Below are 20,763 nucleotides of genomic sequence, written 5' to 3'. Positions count from 1 at the left end.
GCCACAAGGGGGGGAATGGAGAACTGAAATTATTGACCATGATATAAATAACTATAAAAGGAAATGAAATATTTATTTACTTCCTTTATACCCCACTATTCTCCCCAGCAGTGATCCAAAGCTTCTTCCATCTTTCTTCTCTCTTCCATTTCACCCTTACTACAACCCTGGGTGGTAGATTAGTCTGAGAGTGTATGACTGGCCCAAAGTCACTCAGCGAGCTTTCATGGCAAAGTGAAGTTTTGAATCTGGATCTTCCAAATCCTAGTCCATCGCTCTAACCACTGTACCACATTGACTTCCAGGAATATTTGTTCATCTCTCCTCAGATAGGGGAGACATTGGTTTAAAGTGTTTAAATAGTTGTTCCGCTAATAACAGTCTGTGTCTACAGTGGCTCAAAGTGCTTGACTGGAGGAAAAGCTAATTTTTCTGTGACTAGCTAGCTATGTGTCACTTTGTATGGTCTTCATTTGTATAACCTGCCTCAGTGTCCACCTAACGCCTCAGTATCTGGTCCTAAAACACCTAACCTAACTTGCCTAACCACCTAGACCACCTAACTTGCCTCAGTGTCCAGTCCTAAAACAGGTTTGGGTTCTACCAACTTTTCTGCTCAATCGCTTTGGATTCCACTGCTCACCATCCTGTCCCCATGGATCATGATATGGTCCCTGGCCCAGACCAGTGGAAATGCAGGTAGAATACTGCCCAGCGTTCTGTAGCTGTCAAGTGTGAAGATGATCTTTCTGGCAGGCTTTTTCTGAAGATGCTTCTTTTGAGATCTTCTTTTACTGAAGATGCTTCCCTAATGGCTATTGGAGGCTAGAAGATGCTTACACCTCTGAGCAGTGATGGCTGGTGGTTGCTAGGTTCCAGACACACCGTATGAGAGCCAGTTTGGTGTAGTGGTTAAGTGCATGGACTCTAATATGGGAGAACAGGGTTTGATTCCCCACTCCTCCACTTGCAGTTGCTGGATGACCTTGGGCAAGCCACAGTTCTGTCAGAGGTGTTCTTGAAAAAATAGCAGTTTCTGTCAGAGCTCTCTCATCCCCACCTACCTCACAGGGTGTCTGTTGTGGGGAGGGGAAGGGAAAGGAGTTAGTAAGGCACTCTGAGACTTTTGAGTGAAGGGCAGGGTATAAATCCAATCTCCTCCTCCTCCTCCTCCATCTCCTCTTCTTCTTCTGCTTCTGCTTCTTCTTCGGAGGGGTGGAGAGAAGCCATTTGGCATTTGGAAGGTCATCTATTAAGGAGATGGGAATCTGAGTTGTGCAGCTGAGTGGCATGAAGGCCAGTGGAGCACTGGATCAGATTCAAGGTTTTAGTGCTTCCCTTTAAGGCCCTTAAAGGTCAGGGACCTACGTATCTTCGGGACCACCTCTCCCAATATGTCCCCCAAAGGGCATTGAGATCAGCAGATAAGAATCTCCTGGTGATTCCCGGCCCCAAAGATATCCGGCTGGCCTCGACCAGGGACAGGGCTTTCTTAGCCTTGGCCCCAGCCTGGTGGAACTCTCTGCCAAATGACATCCTTGCTCTGCCTGGTCTATTAAAGTTCCACAGGGCATGCAAGGTAGAGATGTTCCACCAGGCCATTGATCGAGGCCAGCAACAGTTCCCTTACATCTGCCCGTCACCCTCCCCCCCCATGAAAATCTGAATGCTAGATATGCCATTATGTTTTTAAAGTGTTTAAATATTTATGCTGAATGTTTTAATGTTGAATTCTTGTAGTTTTAATTGGTTTTAAAATTGTATCGAATTATGTCATTGTAAATTGCCCTGAGCCCCACGTAAGCAGGGAAGGGCAGTTAAGAAATCTAATGAAATTAATTAATTAATTAATCTATCGAAACCTTCCTCCAAGTTTATCTTCTGAAGGAACCTCCTACACCTGGTGGAAGCTGCAAACTTGGCTGAGCCAACACTAACTGGTAGAAGGACATCTCTTGAGGCTCAGGTCATGGATCTAGAGTCAGAATCCCCCCTAGCATATCATTATGAAAGGCAGCTTTTCTCAGAAGTTGCTGCTGTGTTGCATTTGCAAGTAGCTGGAAGTACCTCAACACTCCTGCAAACAGCCCTGCCATATTACCGTAAGTCATCCTCACAGTTCCAGTTCTGTGGGATTCTTTCCTGACAGCCTGGATCCAAAGCAGGCTGTATGGGAGGTACACAATATGCAAGCTTTGGAAATTACAATGCTCTGCTTATTTAAGAGAAACAAACTATGTATTTCCTGCAGTTTTTAGGATGTCTTTGTCTGCCTATAATACAGCATACAAGGGAAAAATAAGTGTGTGGGATGGTGATGAATTTAGGCCAGAAAGGTAGACAAAAGGGGGAGAGTTTCCTTATAGGAGGGTTCAGAACTTACTGTCTTCCCCCCCTTGTCTTACTCATCAAGTCTGTTCAGGTGCTTGTTTTCAAGTCAAGAAAATCAAATTTAGCTGCGAATATTTGTCTGAGGATCCATCGCTGTGCCATAATTGTTCTGTTTGTGCACCTTCAAAATGTTATACCCGTCACAGTACTGTCTGAACAACAACAGAGAATTGCATGGCAATTCTGTCATCTAAAGCGAGGCTTTGCTTCCACTGATACGAAAAGCATTGCTTTTGAAATGTGAGATAATAAAACAGCCCTCCCTTGACAAGTAAAAAGATCAGGTAGATTATAGATCCTCATGAATCTCTTGCACAGGTAGTATCCCCATTTGAAGTAAGCTCTCGGTCCATTTTTGTCCTTTCTTTTAAAAAAGACCCAATCCCCCCTGACTGTACCTATATGAGACACATCTAACAGATGGGTGCAGCCCTGAGATTTCAGAGATGCTGGGGATTGAATTTGGGACCTTTTGCATGACAAGCAGAAGCTTTTCTGCTGAGCCACAACTCCAACAAAGATAACTTCTATCACAGCAATCAAGGGTCAGAATGGAGGTTCAGGGTGCTTGGTCAGCTGAAAGCAAATTGGGCTTGACTGGGGCTTTTTTTAACCAAATAAATTATGAAGCATCATACTTTCTAATAGCAGACTTGATGGTTATTAATAAGACACTGAAATGGGACCATCCGAAGACTGAATACATAGGGGTTGGGCATTTTCACAGGACTCTCCAGCTTTGCAGATAAATACTAGTCTGTAGGTTTGTAAGAAAGAAGGGGGGGGGAGTGGCATGACTGGGACCACTGTCCAGGTACTAAAAGTGAGTGTCAATGTAACAAAAGGCAGAGAGGGAGGTAGGAGAGAAGGCAGCATGGTATATAGCCTGATCTCATCAGATCTCAGAAACTACAGAGGGTTGGTACTTGGAGGGGAGTCTCCCAAGGAAGACTCTGCAGAGTGAGTCAAAAGCAAACCACCTCTGTTTCTCACTTGCCTTGAAAGCCCCTGTTGAGATCGCCATAGGTCTATTGTGGCTTGATGGCACATATGTAGGGGGGATTGGCCTGATTGGGTTCCCATTTGTTTCTAGTATCCTGAAGAACTTTTGTTGTTCAGTCGCACAGTCGAGTCCAACTCTACAAGGGTGTCAAATGTGGTGTCAAATGTGATCAAGGAATGTATTGAATCTGTCAACCCAAATCCTCCTCTCCTGATCAAGGATCCTAAACTGTTAGTTCTGCATTTTTGAACTGAACTAACCATGGTGCTGAAGCTACAAACTACTGTCCAAAGTCACTTCTCCAGTGCATTTAATTATTTTTGGATGTGTGAACCAGCATCCAATGGGATGCAAAATGTGCTGACTTGGGTGTGTTCTATCTGTCACACCTGTACAGTACAACACTGTTGTGTCCTCTGCTGGCTGGCTTTCCTATGATCTTCCCAGATAAGGGCTTGGTACAATAAATGCACAATGCTTACTTTTTTCCTGAATATATACTTCATCTGTGACTTTCAGAGTGTGTGTGTGTGAATCTAGTTGGTTGGCTGCTGTCTGGATTTTTTACATATTTGCAGCATGTTGATGCTTTATAAGCTGCCTTACAAGCTGGAGATAAAGCAGAATATAAATATTTTAAATGAATAGATTATGGCACCTACTATGACTCTTGAGTTCTTCTCTGGCTTTGAATTTATATCCAAGGAAGGGGCCTCCTGCCACCCCACATGCCATTTACCCTGCAGTTGCTGTAGGTGGTAGGAAATGGTTGAGGGTGGAGACGATTGGGGGCTGCTGAGAAGGGCCTGGATAGGGTTGGGCATGAACTGGCTCCCGAACTAAAGTTCATGATGAATTCTGGCCAGTTTGTAGTTCACAAACTGAAGTTCATGGCAGGTCACCTGCCATAAACTTTCCACGAACTTTCAAGTGGTTCGTGATGGTTCGTGAATGGATACATTTCCAGACAGACTGTTTCTGCTCAAACAAAATGTTTGCCAAACCTCAAAGAAACAGGGAGGTGGAATTCTCCAGCCTTGGAAACTTCAAAACAGTGTGTGTGGGGGGGTGAAATTCTCTAGCCTTAGAAACATTGGTCCATTCTATACACTTTTGAACCTGAACCTGACATATCCCCAAAAGCACTTTACTGGGGGCATCTTGCTTGTGGGGCCATAGATCCCTTAAGTCCATTCTGCCCATAACCTGAAGGGCAAGTAGAGGAGCATCAGGGGGAGGTACTCTGCAAGCTTGATGTCTCTAGCTTGCACAGGTTCTGTTCTATACACTCCTGAACCTGTGCCTGTCATTTCCCCAGAAAGCACTTTCCTGGGGGAACCTTCTGGGGGGGGGAGGCATAACTCGGACTCCATAAATCCAATCCTCACCAAACTTGGAGAACAGTTAGAGGGCAGTCAGCCAGAGATCTCTGATAAGTTTGGTGTCTCTAGCATGCTGGGGGGGCATTCTACCGCATCACATACCTCATGAACTGAACTGGTTTGTTTGACGGCTAAAGGTTTGTGACAGTTCGTGGCTCATGAACCATGAATTGAAATGAACTGCATTTTCATGGTTTGTGTCCATCCCTAGGCCTGGGACTTAAAAGCAATTGGAGAACTTCCTAGAAAAAAAGATATTGCTCAAGATTCTCCATTGTTGCTTGTAAATTGTTTGGCTTTTTCCTAATAGAGCTTTGAAGTGTTTGTCCATCCCTGTTTGCATTTTGTAGTTCTCAGAAGTTACAGATTTTCCAGTCAAATTTTGCTGTTTCGCATTTGATTTTCCTTCATAATTTTAAAATCTCTTTTTGCAAAGCCTACAGCCAGAAGGCAGTGAAATCCTCCTTGGACCTGAAGTAACTTGTGGCCCTCCAGAAGTGACAGTTTCCACTCCATTTGCCTTGACAATACCACACTGTGCAGAAGCAAACTCAGAGCACTGGAATATCCACTTAAAAAAGAAAAAGCAGCAGGGAAAATGGGAGGTAAGTGAAACTCATTCCCTGAGAACAACAAAAAAGATGCTTGAAGACCCCTCCGGCAATGGGAAACCTGAGCCCTGTGCAGACATTTCATTACACATCAGCATGCAAGACATGTTCAGACAATGTAGCCAGGGTAGTGGAATCACAGTGGTGAGACTCTCATCAGTTGGATGTTTCTATGGGACCTACACATTCACAACTCTCTTCTCACAATTGGGAACCATGTTTTTATTCCCCCAGAATTCCCTCTGTGTTTAGGGGTTCCTTTATACACATGCTGATGTTCAAATGAATGGACGAGGTTAGGGTTAGGATTGGGAATTGCTGTTGCAATCTCAGCATATCTCTCCCTTCCCATACCCACACAAATGCACGTGCACCCAGCCTGGATATGTCACTTGTCCTGGCTTTATAATGGACACCTGTTTATGTGCTTGTGTGTATGTGTTGTTCTCTCACTGCTCAGTGTGCATGTGTTGAGTTATATATTTGCACATTCAGTCCACCTAATTGTACATGCTGCTATAAACAAGTTCCCAGATGGCATCACATTTGGTATCACAGCAGAGATGAGGTAGGATATAAGCATGCAGAAAACACTACAACATCCTAGTGATCCAAAGCATATGCTGGGTGAATTAATGGCACTGCTCTGTGCATTGCTCATTCTACAGTTTGAAAGACAACTTTGCATAAAGATGTGCTGTTGACATGTGTTCAGAGGTACACACAACCCTATCTATGTGCAAGGGAACATGCAGGCCCTACTCCAGATTCACTCAGGTTCTCCCATGTGTGGCCATTTTGGTATGAATACACACACACTCAGGCCCAGTTTACATGTTACAGTCTACACAAGTGGTGTCTGGGTTCCCAAACTTTTAATTGATTCCATTTCATTCATTACTATCCAAGATCAACCACCTGGCCCTTTCAGTCAATGAGTGGCATGCTGCCTTCAAAGCCGGCATGTGCGATGCCCCCAAGTTTCCCCAGTCGGGCAAACAGAACCCATCCAGATCATTTCAGGTCAGTCCCTTCTCCCCATGTGCCACGTTCCAACCTGGATTTGGCACCCTGTGCATGGAAATTGAGGGTTGCATCCTTCTATGGCTGTTGAAGTCAATAGGCTCAGAGGGTGCAATTCTGCTTAGGAGGTGGGTGGCTAGGGTTAAATCTTGATGATAATTTAGGAAGTCATTATTTCAAAAATATCAAAAATTAACACAGTAGAAATAACAATGCATAAAAACTTGAACAAGTTACATGAATTGTGACTTAGTATACCAGCATAAACAATTATAAACATTATATAAACTTGAAAAAAATAATTTTACGCTAAGGTTAGGTTAGATTAGATGTGGCACTTCGGTTAAGCTTTCAATAATCCAACACTAAAAAGAAATAAACATATTCACATCAGATAGGGTTGTTGCTTTCAGATTCAAAAAATTAGTATGTCCTAAAATTGCAAAAATAAAAGGAGACCATTTCTTAGCAAAGTAAGATTTCTTTACATCGGCGTAAGGATGTTCCAACTCAATAGTTAGTTTGTCAAAAATGGCAGAACATGACCACAACCAGAAAAAAAATACCAAATTAGTTTTGTGTGTGGTATTCTTTTTTTAAAAAAAACAAAAGCATAATTGACTAGATCTGATACAGCTGTGCTCTTCCATTTGGACGCCAGAACAGTTTGTGCCGCTGTGAGTAAAGTATCTATAAGGTCCTGCATATGCCTAGGAATTGGAATCTCGTCCCACCAGTGCAAGAAGATAATTTCTGGCACGATAGGAAATGCGAAATTTACCATTTTTGAAATTTCTACAACAATTCGAGTCCAAAAACTTTGAACAATAGGACAAGACCGTCATAAATGTACGTAAGACCCTTTGTGCCCACAATTCCTCCAACAATTGGACGAGATTGCATGTGACGCGTGGTAGGGTTAAATGTTGATGATAATTTAGGAAGTCATGGTAAAAGACAGAGTGGGGAACCCAGACAAGATCTGGCAAGTCAGAGCTGAGCAGCCTCTATAGAAATGCCACTCCACCAGGACTCCACTCAGCTTGCTCCTGGCTGGCAACAGTCTTCCAGAGTAGTGGTCCACCGGGAATGTTTCCAGGTTAGCCAAAGGGCTGGTCTGCCCTTGCCAACAGGGCGACAGCCTCCCTCTCTGTTCCCCTGCCATCAACAGGCATTTAGAAGCATTCTGTTCTTATCATGAGGCTTTCTTGAGTCACCATGGCTAACCACCATTGATAGACCTATTCTTCAGGAATCAATCTTACAAGGCAGAACATGACCACAACCAGAAAAAAAAAATACCAAAGGCAAATTGGTTTTGTGTGTGGTATTCTTTTTTTTTAAAGCATAATTGACTAGATCTGATACATTTTAAAACCAGTGTACTCATAATACACAGCAGAAAGATTGAAAATAACAACACTGTAGCACATTCAGCCCCCATCCTTCTAAAAATCTCTCTAGAATAGGAACACATTAACTTGTTAAAAAAAGAAAAGAATTGCTTTTATACCCCACTTTTCTGTACCCTAAGGAGTCTCAACTTGGCTTACAATTGTCTTCTCTTCCTCTCCCCACAGCAGGCACCTTGTGAGGTAGGTGAGGCTGAGCGAGTTCTGGGAGAACTGCTTGGCCCAAGGTCACCCACCAGGCTTCTTGTGGAGGAGTGGGGGAATCAAACCTAGTTCTCCAGATTAAAGTCTGCTACTCTTAACCACTATACCACGCTGGCTTTCACTGTCACTTGTGACATGTGGGGGGTGGCATCCAAAGCTTTTGTTTTTTCTAAAATTATGCAGTTGCCCTATTGCAACTGCACAGTAGCATCCAGCAAGTGCCCTTCATTTACGTCCTTGTGGTTCAGGTTTTACACATGCATTTTAGCATTAGTTCATTGGATGAAAGGGAACCCAAAGGAACACAGGAAAAGGGGGGGGACTGATGTTGAAACTGACAAGGCTTTTTTTGACAAGCAGCTGTGAAGCCCTGTTTTCCATATTGTGAAGCACTAGGGGATTCTCTGCTGTCTTATCAGCCACTGTAAAAAAATAGGAAAGAGTCACAGAATGCATGGTACAGAATGCATGGTAGAACCCACTGACAGTAACATTGCAAGCTGTGATTGTTGACAACATGTGTGTGTGCGCATGTGCGTGCGCCCGTGCCAAGTTGACTGCAGCTCCACGATGCTTTGCACAGGGCTGCAATTAGTATGAGCTAGGAGTCCTCTGGCAGAAGCTCTGGAGAGCTTTTTTAGTCTTGTGCCACCAAATTGTGCCACTAAATAGCACAGCTGTGTAGTAACACTAATTTCCTGCCCTTGCTTGAAAATTTGTGTGGTTTTCTCTTCGTGATTTTCTAATTTGGTCCTGCACACTGGTCGTGATCTTGGCAGTTTTAAAAGCCTGTCCTGTGTAGATTGCACTCTTCCTCCAAATGGATTGATCCCAAGTAATTCTTAATTCTGGTGGTTTGCAGAAGGTCCATGTGGCTCAGCCGCCATTTTAATATTAGGCTTCCAGAGGCTCCAAAATGCCCCCCCAACTTTGTTCACTAAAGCATTAAAGGGGAAAATGTTTTCAAAGTTTTAGACTTCCCATCCCAGTGTCTCTCTCTCTCTCTCTTTACATCTTATGTAAATTTAATTCCATGCTGATGACCCCACCCCTTTATTTTGTTTGCATGCCGTGCTGAAATCCTCTTTTTTTCTTCTTCTTTTTTGCACTGGAGATGCTGCTGTTTGCCTCTTCTGTGATCCCGCTTTCAAATCAATACCAGCAGGAAAAGGAGCATGCAGCTCCTTTTAAACATTCCCCCATCATTGTTTTTAAATCCAGCAATCCAAGACTAGCGATGGTCTCATATTGATAGACTCATGCCACTTGTACAAAAAAAGAAATTAAGCTTAGGGGGAAATGGAGCTTGTATACTGATGAAAGGGAGAGGATGGTGGAAGGTACAGAGTGGGCAGGATGACCTCGACATGGGTGGGGAATGACCCTTGAGGGGTGACAAAAGGGCAGGGGGAGATATCCAAGGGAATCTGTACATTTTTAAATTACCTTTGGCTTGAAAGCAAAACAAGGGGGAAATCGGCACAAAAGCACTTTCAGAAAATCCAGGGAAACAGCGACCAGAAAGCAAACTGAATGCTGAATGGAGGAAAATCAATACACAATGACAAAGAAAGCCTGGACATGCACGGTGAAAGTGAGGGAAAACACTCATGCAACATAGACCAAAGTCTTTTTTTACCAAAAACAAATAACAGTAGCTACTCAAGGGGCAACACTATTTCTGAAGTGAGGTGGGGAGCTACAAATAACACAGCCTTTTCAGTTGTGGCTCTTCAGCTTTGAAATGCCCTTCCCATAACTATTAGCATGGTTTCAGTTTTCTTACAGTTTTAGCACGAGTAAAGAATACTTTTTTGCCCAGGCCTTTCCTTGAGTGTGTTTCTGACCCTCCATTTTGCTTTGGTACTCTATCACCCACTAATGGCGACTTCATCCTTCATTAAGGTTTTGTATTGGTTTTATGCTGCTCATAGACTTTTAAAGATCTTTTCCCCCCGCTGCTGTGTTGTTAATTGGTCTTTTATTCACTACAGCTGTGGCAATGACATTTTAATTGCTTTTTTTTGGTATGTATTGTCGTATGGTTGCTTTACTTTTATTTACGGGAGTATTGTTAGCCGCCTCAGGAATCAATTGATTAAGAGTGTGGGGAGTAAAGCTTTTTATATAATAAATACATACTGCCAATATGAACAGACTTAAATGGGCTTTTTTGTTGCCCAAAACATCTTTCCCTTTTTCCCTACTATCTCCTCCATAGTAGATCATATTTTCTTGCGAGTCGTTCTCTCCTAGCCCACAGAGGAGCTACTGCAGAACATATTTCCTTGCAAATGGTGCTGTCCTACCCTACTGCAAGGCTATTGAGGACCCTATTTCTTTGTGAGTGTTCTGCCCTACTGTGTAGACTGTATTTCCTTGCTTGTGCTCTTGTCCTAGCTTGCTGCAAGGCTACTGTGGACCATTTTTCACTGTGAGTGGTTCTGTCCTAACCTACTGCAAGGCTGTGCGTACCACATTTCCTGGCAAGAAGTTGTGCCCTAGCCTAGTGCAAAGCTACCGTGGACCACATTTCTCTGTGAATGGTTCTGTCCTAATCGACAGTGAGAATAACCCGGACCATATTTTATTGTTTGTTTGTTTGTTTGTTAAAAGCGTGCCCTCCCTCCCTCCCTCGCTACCAATATTGCCACTGAGAACTTCTTGCAAAGCTGTAAGAACCATCTAAATCAAAAGAACTGTTTTAAAATAAACAAAGAAATTGGGGCTGCAGTGAGCCGAAGCTGCTCCGCTTCCTCTTTGCCACCCTGTCAGGGGAAAGGGATGGAAGGGGAAACGCTGACAGAAGTCCTCATCCCAGGACCCAGATGGTCTCAGTACTGCTTTCCCTGCTTCTCCAAGTGGTTCTGTCCCTGTCTCCCCCCTATTTGAATTCACTTTCACTATCGGCCAACTATCCATGAATAAACCTGAAATATTACATTGCAAAGCCTTCCCAGCCGTTTACTGAACAATGGCCCAATGCAATAGAACAACACAGGCAAGATGAAAGATCTTTTATTAGAATAAGCATTATGGTGGTGAATGTTTTAATCAGGCGCCTGATGCAAACCCTTGTTTGAGTCTTGCGTATTGTCTTTGATGTTCCAAGTGATCCCTCTACCTGACAGCGGGGGGTGGGGGAATTCTGTGAATATAGGAAGCTGTATGAAAATTGTTTATACATCATTGCTATTGCCTTCTGAACAAATTGGATTTCCAGGTAATACTGAACTAAAAATGTTCCTGCTTCTCAGGAATGATTTCAGATTTCTCATTCCTGATGTTTCACCCTGCGGAACTCCATTAATCTACATCTCACATATGAGACTGGAACCCGTGATTCTTTATTTTTGTGCCAGTCTCCGCTTCTTCACTTCAGTCTCTCCATCTCTGGCCAGCCAAGGAGCAAAGTTCTCCATCGGTGGAGCATAGAGAGGAGGTGATGTTGAGCAATCCCCCTTCCTTGCTGCCACCCCACCTGAACCACGTTACAGTTTGCTTATGAGAGTCCCCAAATCTTCAACAAAAATGTTTTCAGCATGAGCAAAGTATCACCTGGGAGGGGAAAGTGGGGAAGATCCATCTCCGTGAACTGCTTCCACTCAGACTTCTGTAGGATTCACCCCATTACTTTAAATGCTTTACACCTGTAAACCTATGGAAATTTACTTGGGAGGGAATCTCATTAAACTCAGTAAGACTTGCTTTTGAGTGCTCATGCATGGGACCATGCAACACGTTATTAACTTTGCAGTTGAAGTGCAGATCCACAGGTGATTATAGCTCTGTATTATTCAGCCCCACAGTTTCAGTGTTGGGGGGGGGGTGAGAGACAAAATCAACACCACTCTCCAACGCGATTTTACAAAATAATCACCCTTGTTTTGTTTTCCTTTTTTTTTTTTAAAGCATACCTGCTGTTGCTCTTTGGTACCTTTGGAAGCTCTCTTTCTCTCTCCTTCCCAACACATATGCTGAAAATTTCCAACATATGGTGGAAATGTGGCCAGGAAACTCCCTTCCATTTGAAAAACTATTTGCCAAGCGGAACTCCTGTTTGAGTAATGCAAGCCAAAGTCTCCTTTGGACTTAAGGGATTAGTTTCACCATTCTTTGGATTCCAGCCTCATTGTCAAAACAACCGTGACACCTTTCATACTATGCAGATAATTGTAGCATGAGTTCTTGTGAGCAGAGTTGCCAACCTCCAGGTGGGGCCTGGAAGTCTCCTGGACTTACAACTGATCACTAGATTATAGAGATCAGTTCCCCCAGGAGAAATTGGCTGCTGCGAAAGGTGAACCCTATGGCATGATACCTCACTGAGGTCCTTCCCTCCACAAAACCCACCTTCCCTAGGCTCCAGCTTCCCCCAAATCTCCAGAAATTTCTCAACCCAGAATTGGCAACCCTACTTATGAGCCAGGTCCTACTTCTTTAGATGCTGGAAGTGTTACCCTCATTTGGCTTTTTCAGCCATGGGTTCCAGAATGTAGGATTTTCTGCTCCAGGTCCTCTCCATTTGGATTTTTAGAGACTTGTACAAATCATTTCAATCTGAAGGGCATTTTGGTTGTAGTCCCTGAAGTGGTTTGCTTGGTAAATTCTCTTGCTGACTGCTGATGTTATGTCAACCAGCTGCTTTTTAAAAATCTTTTTACTCCTTGGGCTTTGGAAATGCGATGGATATTTTTATTATTGATTTTATTCTAATTTTGCTACGGTGCAAGGTAGTTTACAGTTACAATCCTAAGCAGGGTTATGTTCTTTGAAGCCCATTGACTTCAGTGGACTTCGAAAGATCTGACTGTACTTAGAAATGCAATCATAGATTATTATTATTATTTTTTACTTCATCTAGGTTTTTCTATCCAGGGGTCCAACTTGGGTGGCTCTTGAAGTGGCATTTTGCATTTTTATAAAGTTCAAATTTCATATTTTGAGCCCTATTGTGTACTACTTATATGACTGGATATAACTCTTCTAAGTAAATCGGTGTCAATAAGTGCATACTCCTGAGGTAGAAACAGCCCAGAAGGCCCAGAAAGCCAAGAGACAGATGAGCTACATTCTAGAACATAAGTAAAAACAAGTTTCAGTCAGAAGAGTACACAATTCAGTCAGAGTGACTGCAAAGAATCCTTTTCAACTGGTGATAAATTGGCAAAGCGGAGTAAATATTGTACAAAACCCTCAAAATATTACTTTTCTGTATTGAGTGAGTTCCTACTGAGAAGGTGAAATCTGATAGAATCAGATCTAAATATGAACCCCAGTACAGCAGCTTCATGCTGGACTCTCTGACCTGACCCAGCAATACATTTATTTTGGCTCGATTCTCCTCATTACTACAGTTAGGGATGGACATGAACCGGCTCATGAACTAAAGTTCATGACGAATTTGGGCTGGTTCATGGTTTGCAAACTGAAGTTCATGGTAGGTCAACAGGCATGAACTTTTCACAAACTTTCAAGCAGTTCATGGAGGTTCATGAATGGATACATTTCCAGACAAACAAACAAAATGTTTAACAAACTTCAAAGCAATGGAGGGGGTGGTGGAATTCTCCAGCCTTGGAAACACTCTTGTCAGTTTCAAGAAGGTTCCCACATAGAGACTTTGCTGGCATTCCTTTATTTATTTATTTATTTATCACATTTATACCCCGCCCTTCCAGCCAAGGCCGACTCAGGGCTGCTTACATGAAAATAAAAACACATAAATAACAGTTAAAAATCCTAAAACCTTCTGACATTATAAAGTGCTAGTAAACATTATTGTTTAACAATGGCAGCCATTATTTGATGATCTATCCTCACAGTTGGCTCATAGATCTTTTCCTTTATATGGCTGGCACAGGCTGTTGTTGGTGACTTCAGGGAGCAGGGTTCTCTATCTTTCAGCTTTTGGGGGGCAGCTCCTTGGTGGAAGAGCTCCGTCTTGCAGGTCCCATGTTCCCTTGCCATTTTCTTGCACAGAGCTTGCAAAAAAAACCCCCACACACTTGGATTTGTTGTGACACTGTGCTTTGAGAGCATTCCTTTTAAGCTTGCAATGCCAGTGGCACTGGGTTCTGCTGGGCATCCTGCACATTGTAACTGGTTGTGCTAGACTTGCAAAAAAACCCCACCCTTGCTTGGATTGTGATTCTGTACTTCACATCAGTCCTGTGTAGCTGGCATTGCCACAAGAGCATTGGATTCTTCTAGGTGCTAGTACATTGCATTAGTTCTGCTGGGATTGCAACTGCCCTCCTTGCTTGGAGTGTGGTTCTGTGCTAGACATCAGCCCTGTTGAGCTGGCATTGCCACAATGGCACTGGGTTCTGCTGGACTCTAGTACATTGCTCTGGTTCTGCTGAGCTTGCAAATAAAACCTACCCTTGCTTAGAGTGTGATTCTGTGCTAGACATCAGTCCTGTTGAGCTGGCATTGCCACAATGGGATTGGATTCTGCTGGGCATTCTTTGATTGCACCGCTACTGCTGGGCACTCTGTACATTCAATTGATTCTGCTGGGCTCGCAAAAATGCCCCCCACCCCACCTTCAGTTTCTACTGCAGATATTCTCTGGCTTGACCTTAGTCCTGTTGGGTTTGCACTGCCACAATGGCCCTGATTCTGCTGGGCTTGCAAAAATGCCTCTCACCTTCAGTTTCTACTGCAGATTCTCTGGGACTTTGGTTCTGTTTTGCTGGGTTTCTATTGCCTTTGGAGGATGGGGGACACCATCTTTGGGGAGCCATAACTCAGAACCTATAATTCCAGTCCTTACCAAACTTGGAGGGTAGGTAGAGAAGAGTTAGTCAGAGATCCCCTGTGAGTTTGGTGTCTCTAGCATGCATGGGAGGGTTGCAATCTACTGTGTTATGAACCGCACAAACCAAACCAGTTATTTTAGCTCCTAAAAGTTTGTGACCATTTGTGGTTCATGAATCAGGCATGCCACAAACCGTGAACCAAAACAATTTTTTCCAGTTCATGCCCATCCTTAACTATAGCCCTTGTTCCATGTGTCTTTGTCACTGCAGGTTCCAAGCCCTAGGATAGCCCTTGTAGGAGGTTCAGGAGGGATCCTTCTTCCTTTTTTCAGCAGCAGAAAAATTGTTCAGATTAAACCCTCCCAATAAACCTTTTGTTTCAAAACCATACTGTGACTGAATGCCCTTGGAGGCTGAATTCCTCCCTGAGGTTTCTGGGTGCTTCCATTTTTAATATCTAATTCCGTCCATTATTTTTGAACATCCTGTCAGTGATTGGAGGTTGTATGAGCAAGAAATTTATGCCTTCCCCCAAAATATGAGCATACACCCTCCATGATAATTTGTCCATGTTTATGAATAGAGCTTCCAAAATATGAACAGGAGATAAAAATTATAGTGAGTGGATATCATGATTATCTTATCTTGATTAGGAAAGTTGTCTTGGAGATTGACCATCACAGTTCCTTAGTGAGAGGCCACCGTGTTTGTCTTCTTTGTTTTATGGTATCCCCCCCCCCTAATATGAGACTCCTTCAGGCAATGAAGAGTGGCATATAAATCCAATTTCCACCCCTCCTCCACTACTACTACTACTACTACTACTACTACACTACACTCTTATTTCTATTATCTCTCTTCTTTTTTTGCCCCCTGGAGGGGATTTTTATTGCATTTTCTATAAACTACAAACTACAACGAAAAAATAGGGAGGGAACATCTACATCTATGGAGAAAGGAAAGAAAACCACTACTAACTAAAACCCCAAGTATAGGAGATCATTACATCAGCTTATATAAGGGTTAGTCTAAAATGCTTACATTACATTGAACATAGTCGATTAAGCTAAATTATTTATCTTTTTAACCATTTTTAACTGTTTAAAGAAAACCCCAAGAGCATTGTTTATATCACATGCTTTAAGGCACCATTCAGAGTCCTTCAGCCTTCACTTTGCTTTATCTTTTCTAATCCCCAATTGGTATTCTCGTTTAGGGGCAGCCGTCCCCTTTTCTGAAACAAAATCCTTGTCGGAAGGCACAGAGTCCAGTTCACCGCTAGATTTGCTGTCATCTTCTTCTTTAACGTCCTCAGCTGGTTCTCCCAGTTGCAATCTCAGGAACTCATTGCTTTCAGGCTAGAATCCCTCACGTGTCTCTTCGAGAATCTAACTACTATCTCGCCAGGCAGATTATTTTTCTTGATATAGATGGAATAGGCCCTGTAGACCACATCCATTTCGCTTATAAGGTATTCCGCTTTTAAATCTGTAACTGGAGCTAATGCATCGCTCAAAAGTTGTTTTAGAGTCTCATCCTTAGATTCAGGGACCACTTGGAACTGGAGGACCAGGCTAGCTTTCTCCATTTGCAGTTGTAAAAGTTGAGATTCATCCGAAGCTTGCTTCCTTTCCAGCATTTGCACCTTTTTATTGACTTTTTTAGAGTTGGCATCTATTTCCTTTACTTTCTCAGCTGTTTGCTCCGTCTTTTTTGTAGTTTCAGACAGTTGGAGCTGCTGAGTTGCAAAGTTCTGATTTAGAGTTGTCAGCTGCTGATTGATGTTAGTCATCTGGTCCATTAGAGGGCACAAAGAGTCCACCAAAAGTTTAGAGAATTCAGTGGTCTTTTCCGGTCGTGGACTCATGCTCCCCGGTGCTTTCACTTTTGGCTGTTTGTCTCTCTCCACTTTTTTCCATGCCATTTTTATGGATTGTTTACTTTTGTCAAAACTTGCTAAAGTCTCTGAAACTCGCCCAATGCCTATCCGCGCTCTGGTAAGGTTCTTAAAAAAGATTTCAACGCTTTTAATTCTGTCCCCCCCCCTTGCTAAATTGCTTTTTAGTTCATGTGTATGGGAGGTGGGGGGGCCCTCCCTCGCTCGCTTTTCTTGCTGTTCTCAGGGGGGGGACTTTCTTTTTAAATTGCCGGTGTTTCGCTTTCACTCAACTCAATGTTCATTGTTGTTCATACGACCTCGCTCAAAATGCGTTTTAAATGCTCGATCTCCAACGCTTGTCTCGGTCAGCAGCTCTAGTTCCATTCTGATGCATAGCAGCAGGACCGTCGGGGCGGAACCACTATAATATTATGCCTCTATTAAGCAACCACGTACCTCCATAGTCTTCGGAAACTGTTCTCTTCTTACTCAAAGAGAATGACCCATTAATTACATTGGGTAATGCATCAGTCCTTTTAACTCTTGGTTCCAAATAGAATATCTAGCAATTTTCTGCTGTTCAAGATTATATATCAGTGAGCTTCTAGGGTTGAAGGGAAAGGATAGTGAGTGTATATTGGGTTTCTGTGTGAAGACTGAGACAATAAAGCCATTTTCATTTTCTCCTGATTTTGTGTGGTGTCACTGTCATCAGCGTCAGCTCACCTCATTTTCATTGCTGTCACTGACGATTTTGTTCCTTCCCCATCATTTATGTGATGTTTTATGGCATTTAAACATCTCAACAATAACATTTTTAAATGCATTAATTTTAATGGAGAAAGTTCAGTCTGAGGAAACAGAAACTGGTAGAAAATAAAGACTTAACAAGTTCATTTCTCCCAGGGTGAAAACAACACCAAAATTAGGATATTTGTACCAAGCCAAACAATTTTCTTAAGTCAGTTTGTGCTGAAGCAGCAAGTGGTAGAAAAAGCCAGCCCTATTTATAATTGCCAACCTTTATTATTTTCTGTTGGACTTCCATTTCTAATATCTCCTGGGCTTCTAGTTTCTGTATTTTCTGTACCACAGCAGCTGTCTCCAAAGCACAGTGTATAAACCCAAGTAATTTTGGTATGAATTCTGGAAAATAAAGAACACCCTTTCTGTGTGTTTGTCATGTTTCTGCCTATACAGGAAGTGATGTCTGTGGAAGAGGAAACAACTTCCTGTTATTGCCTGCTGGATCCATCTGCCTGCCACATTCTCTTAGACTCTTTTGGAACTTATGCTCTCATTGGGGAGCCTCTCTCAGAATGCTGTGTTAAAGAACTGAAAGTGGCAGTCTTTGGCTGTATGTCTTGCAATTCACTGGATTACAGTCTGAGAGTATACTGCATAGATAACACTCCCTGTGCATTTCAGGTAAGATGGAGGGTGGGATGTCTCTTTTCAGATGCCAGTTCTTGATTCTGCTGTGCCCAAATGATGCTACTGGAGAATTTCAAACTGACTTGTCTAGGAGGGAAGGGTGGGTGCTTGTTGGATCCAGTTCTACTCACACTTTGACTGAGGTCTTCATTATTTTGCCTGTCTTACCTGCTTGTCTTGATGTTATATGGGTCATGGTGTAACGGCTAAGAGCAGTGGGCTGGTTCACACATGCAGTGGAATGAGGTGGTACAATTTTGAGGTGAGAGAATGGACTGCCGCACTTCAGACTGCGGGGGGCTCCTGGCTGCTGGTTGGGGTCTTCTGGTGTGCATGTCAGATGTCAGAGGTGACACTCTAGTTTTGGGGCAAAACTCTATGGGGTTTTTTGCCCTTAAAACCATAGAGTTTGCCCAAAATCTAAAGCATCACCCCCTGACGTCAGCAACACGATAACATCACTTCCGGATGACATCCCTGTTCAGGGGTGGGGCTTCCCTCGCCAGCCAGCTGGCCAGCAGCAGATTGGAGCCCCAAGCATATGTGGTGTGCTTCTGTAAAGGCAATCAAGGAGGCCACAGCCCTCAGTTTGCAAGACCTGAACAAGGCTGTTAATGAGAGGATGTTTCGGAGGTCATTAATTTATAGGGTCACCATGAATCAGAAGCAACCTGACGGCACTTAACACATAGCCAGGAGGAAAGATGGGGTCCAAATTCTTTTAATAAACATACAGAGAGCTGTTCTTAACACTGTAGATCATTCCAAAATGTGTTCCTCTCTCTTTTACACTTCATGTCTTTGTCCCCTCATTCTGCCCTGTCTCCCTTCATGTGTGAACCAGACCTGAGCTATGAATCAAGACTCTGGTTTGAATCTTGCCTCTGCCACAAATGCACTAGAGTCACTTTAGGTAAGCTCCTTTTTCACTCCAATCTGCGCTGCACGGATGATAAAAATGAGTTGTGTTTACCGAGTTTTAACAGTAACAACACCGAAGTCTTGTGACAACACTGACCCTTGTATTATTTTTTTCCAAAAGCAACTTTATTGGAATTATAATCATAGTACATACAGGAGTAAAATGCATCAGTATAACAATTTCTTAAAAGTAGTGAGTTGCAGGCAATGCAGAACATAAAAATGAAATCAGACTAGTCTCTATAAGAAATGTGGTTTATTAAGAAATTGAAGCCCCGTCAACCAAGAGGAGTCCCAACAGTGCACCAGAATAAAGGGTGTATTAAAAGTGAAGCCATGAATGGTAACTTGGATTGGAAGGGAGGAGATCATGATCTGCCATAAATTGCAATATAGGTGCCCAGGTGAGGACAAACTTAGACTCTGACACTTTTATTATAGACAAGCTCCTGTGGGCTAGAGTCTGCCTCTTCAGATGCCCTCAGTCAGAGGATATACAGAGATAACAAAATAAATTGTGGGCAGTAGAAAAGAGCAAGAGTCCGGTAGCACCTTAAAGACTTACAATATGCGCAGGATATGAGCTTTCGTGAGTCACTGTTCACTTCTTCAGCAGTGACTCATCCTGCCACAAATTTTGTTAGTCTTTAAGATGCTACTGGACTCTTGCTCTTTTCTACTGCTACAGACAGACTAACATGGCTACCCATCTTAAATTTTGAGCAGTTGGGTTAAAAGACCATGAAATCCAAGAGGTCCTGTTTTTTGTCATCTGTATGGACTGTTTTAAGCATGATCCATGGCAGAGCATCTGCTTTGCATGCAGTTGACCTCAGGTACAAATCAAAACATCTCCAGTTAAAGGATCTCTGGTAAGTGGTGTTGGGAAGCACGTTTATCTGCCTGAGTTTCTTTCTATAGATAGTGCTGTGCTAGATCTGGCTCTGTGTAGGCATCTTTTAGTAAGTTTTACAGCAGAGTGTGGGCTTGAGCTTGGGTTTCCCCAACGTTGTTCCAGGACTCTAACCACACATTCATATAGCCACGTGTAACTGCATATAGGGCTACCTTGGTCATCTTTATGAGGGCAGGAAGGTGGGTATAAATTTTGTAAAACAAATATAGAATAACATAAAACAAACCACTTTGAACATTCTAGAACAAGAATGATGATGGTCAGAATGAATGAATAAGCATCTGGCATATTGTGGTCCACATATCCTCTGTAATTAAAATGTAAAGCACATATCAAACGTCCAGCAATGTGTTTGTGAGATGCAGTTGAGTCTCTGTGTTGTGACAATCAAATATGGTAGAGAAACTCAGTAGCAGTCTATTGTGTGAGCCACTCTTAGAACCACTTTAGGACATCTTTATTAAAATTCTCCAGTGAGACATAGCCAGATTTCATGCTGGTACAGTATTCAGAAAGATACCAGCATCCAACTTCTTTGTTTACAGCCATGAAGCCCTACTAGGTAGAAAGGGTTTCCTGAGGATTCAAAACCAGATGCAATTCTATAAAAGTCAAAGTGGGGCAGTTTCAGTTTTCTTATTTAATGCAGGTGGTTTTCTCCTCTGTATTATATCTGGCAGAATGAGTTCTGAGAGTTTGCAAGGCTTCTGGGTGGTCAGGCTCCACGGGGACCCAATGTGCAAAACATAGAAACTGTTAAAACAAAAGAGCCCATAGAATTCTCTAAGTTGTGTCAGAAGGAAACAGAAAGAAAGCAGCCAAC

General features: G+C 42.8%; 1 protein-coding gene across 1 annotated transcript in view; it reads left to right on the top strand.

The window, feature by feature from the left end:
• Nucleotides 1-20,763, top strand: part of UNC5D (unc-5 netrin receptor D) — a 296,399-nt gene that overhangs the window by 247,159 nt on the left and 28,477 nt on the right. The window contains exons 12-13 of the mRNA XM_015411680.1: nt 5,213-5,381; nt 17,870-18,097. Of these exons, the coding sequence (XP_015267166.1) occupies nt 5,213-5,381; nt 17,870-18,097 (397 nt within the window). The remainder of the gene's footprint in view (nt 1-5,212; nt 5,382-17,869; nt 18,098-20,763) is intronic.

The sequence above is a fragment of the Gekko japonicus genome, unplaced genomic scaffold (assembly GCF_001447785.1).
Source record: "Gekko japonicus isolate JY-2015 unplaced genomic scaffold, Gekko_japonicus_V1.1 scaffold90, whole genome shotgun sequence".
In the NCBI taxonomy this organism is placed as follows: domain Eukaryota; kingdom Metazoa; phylum Chordata; class Lepidosauria; order Squamata; family Gekkonidae; genus Gekko; species Gekko japonicus.
This window is presented reverse-complemented; position numbering and strand designations above follow the sequence as displayed.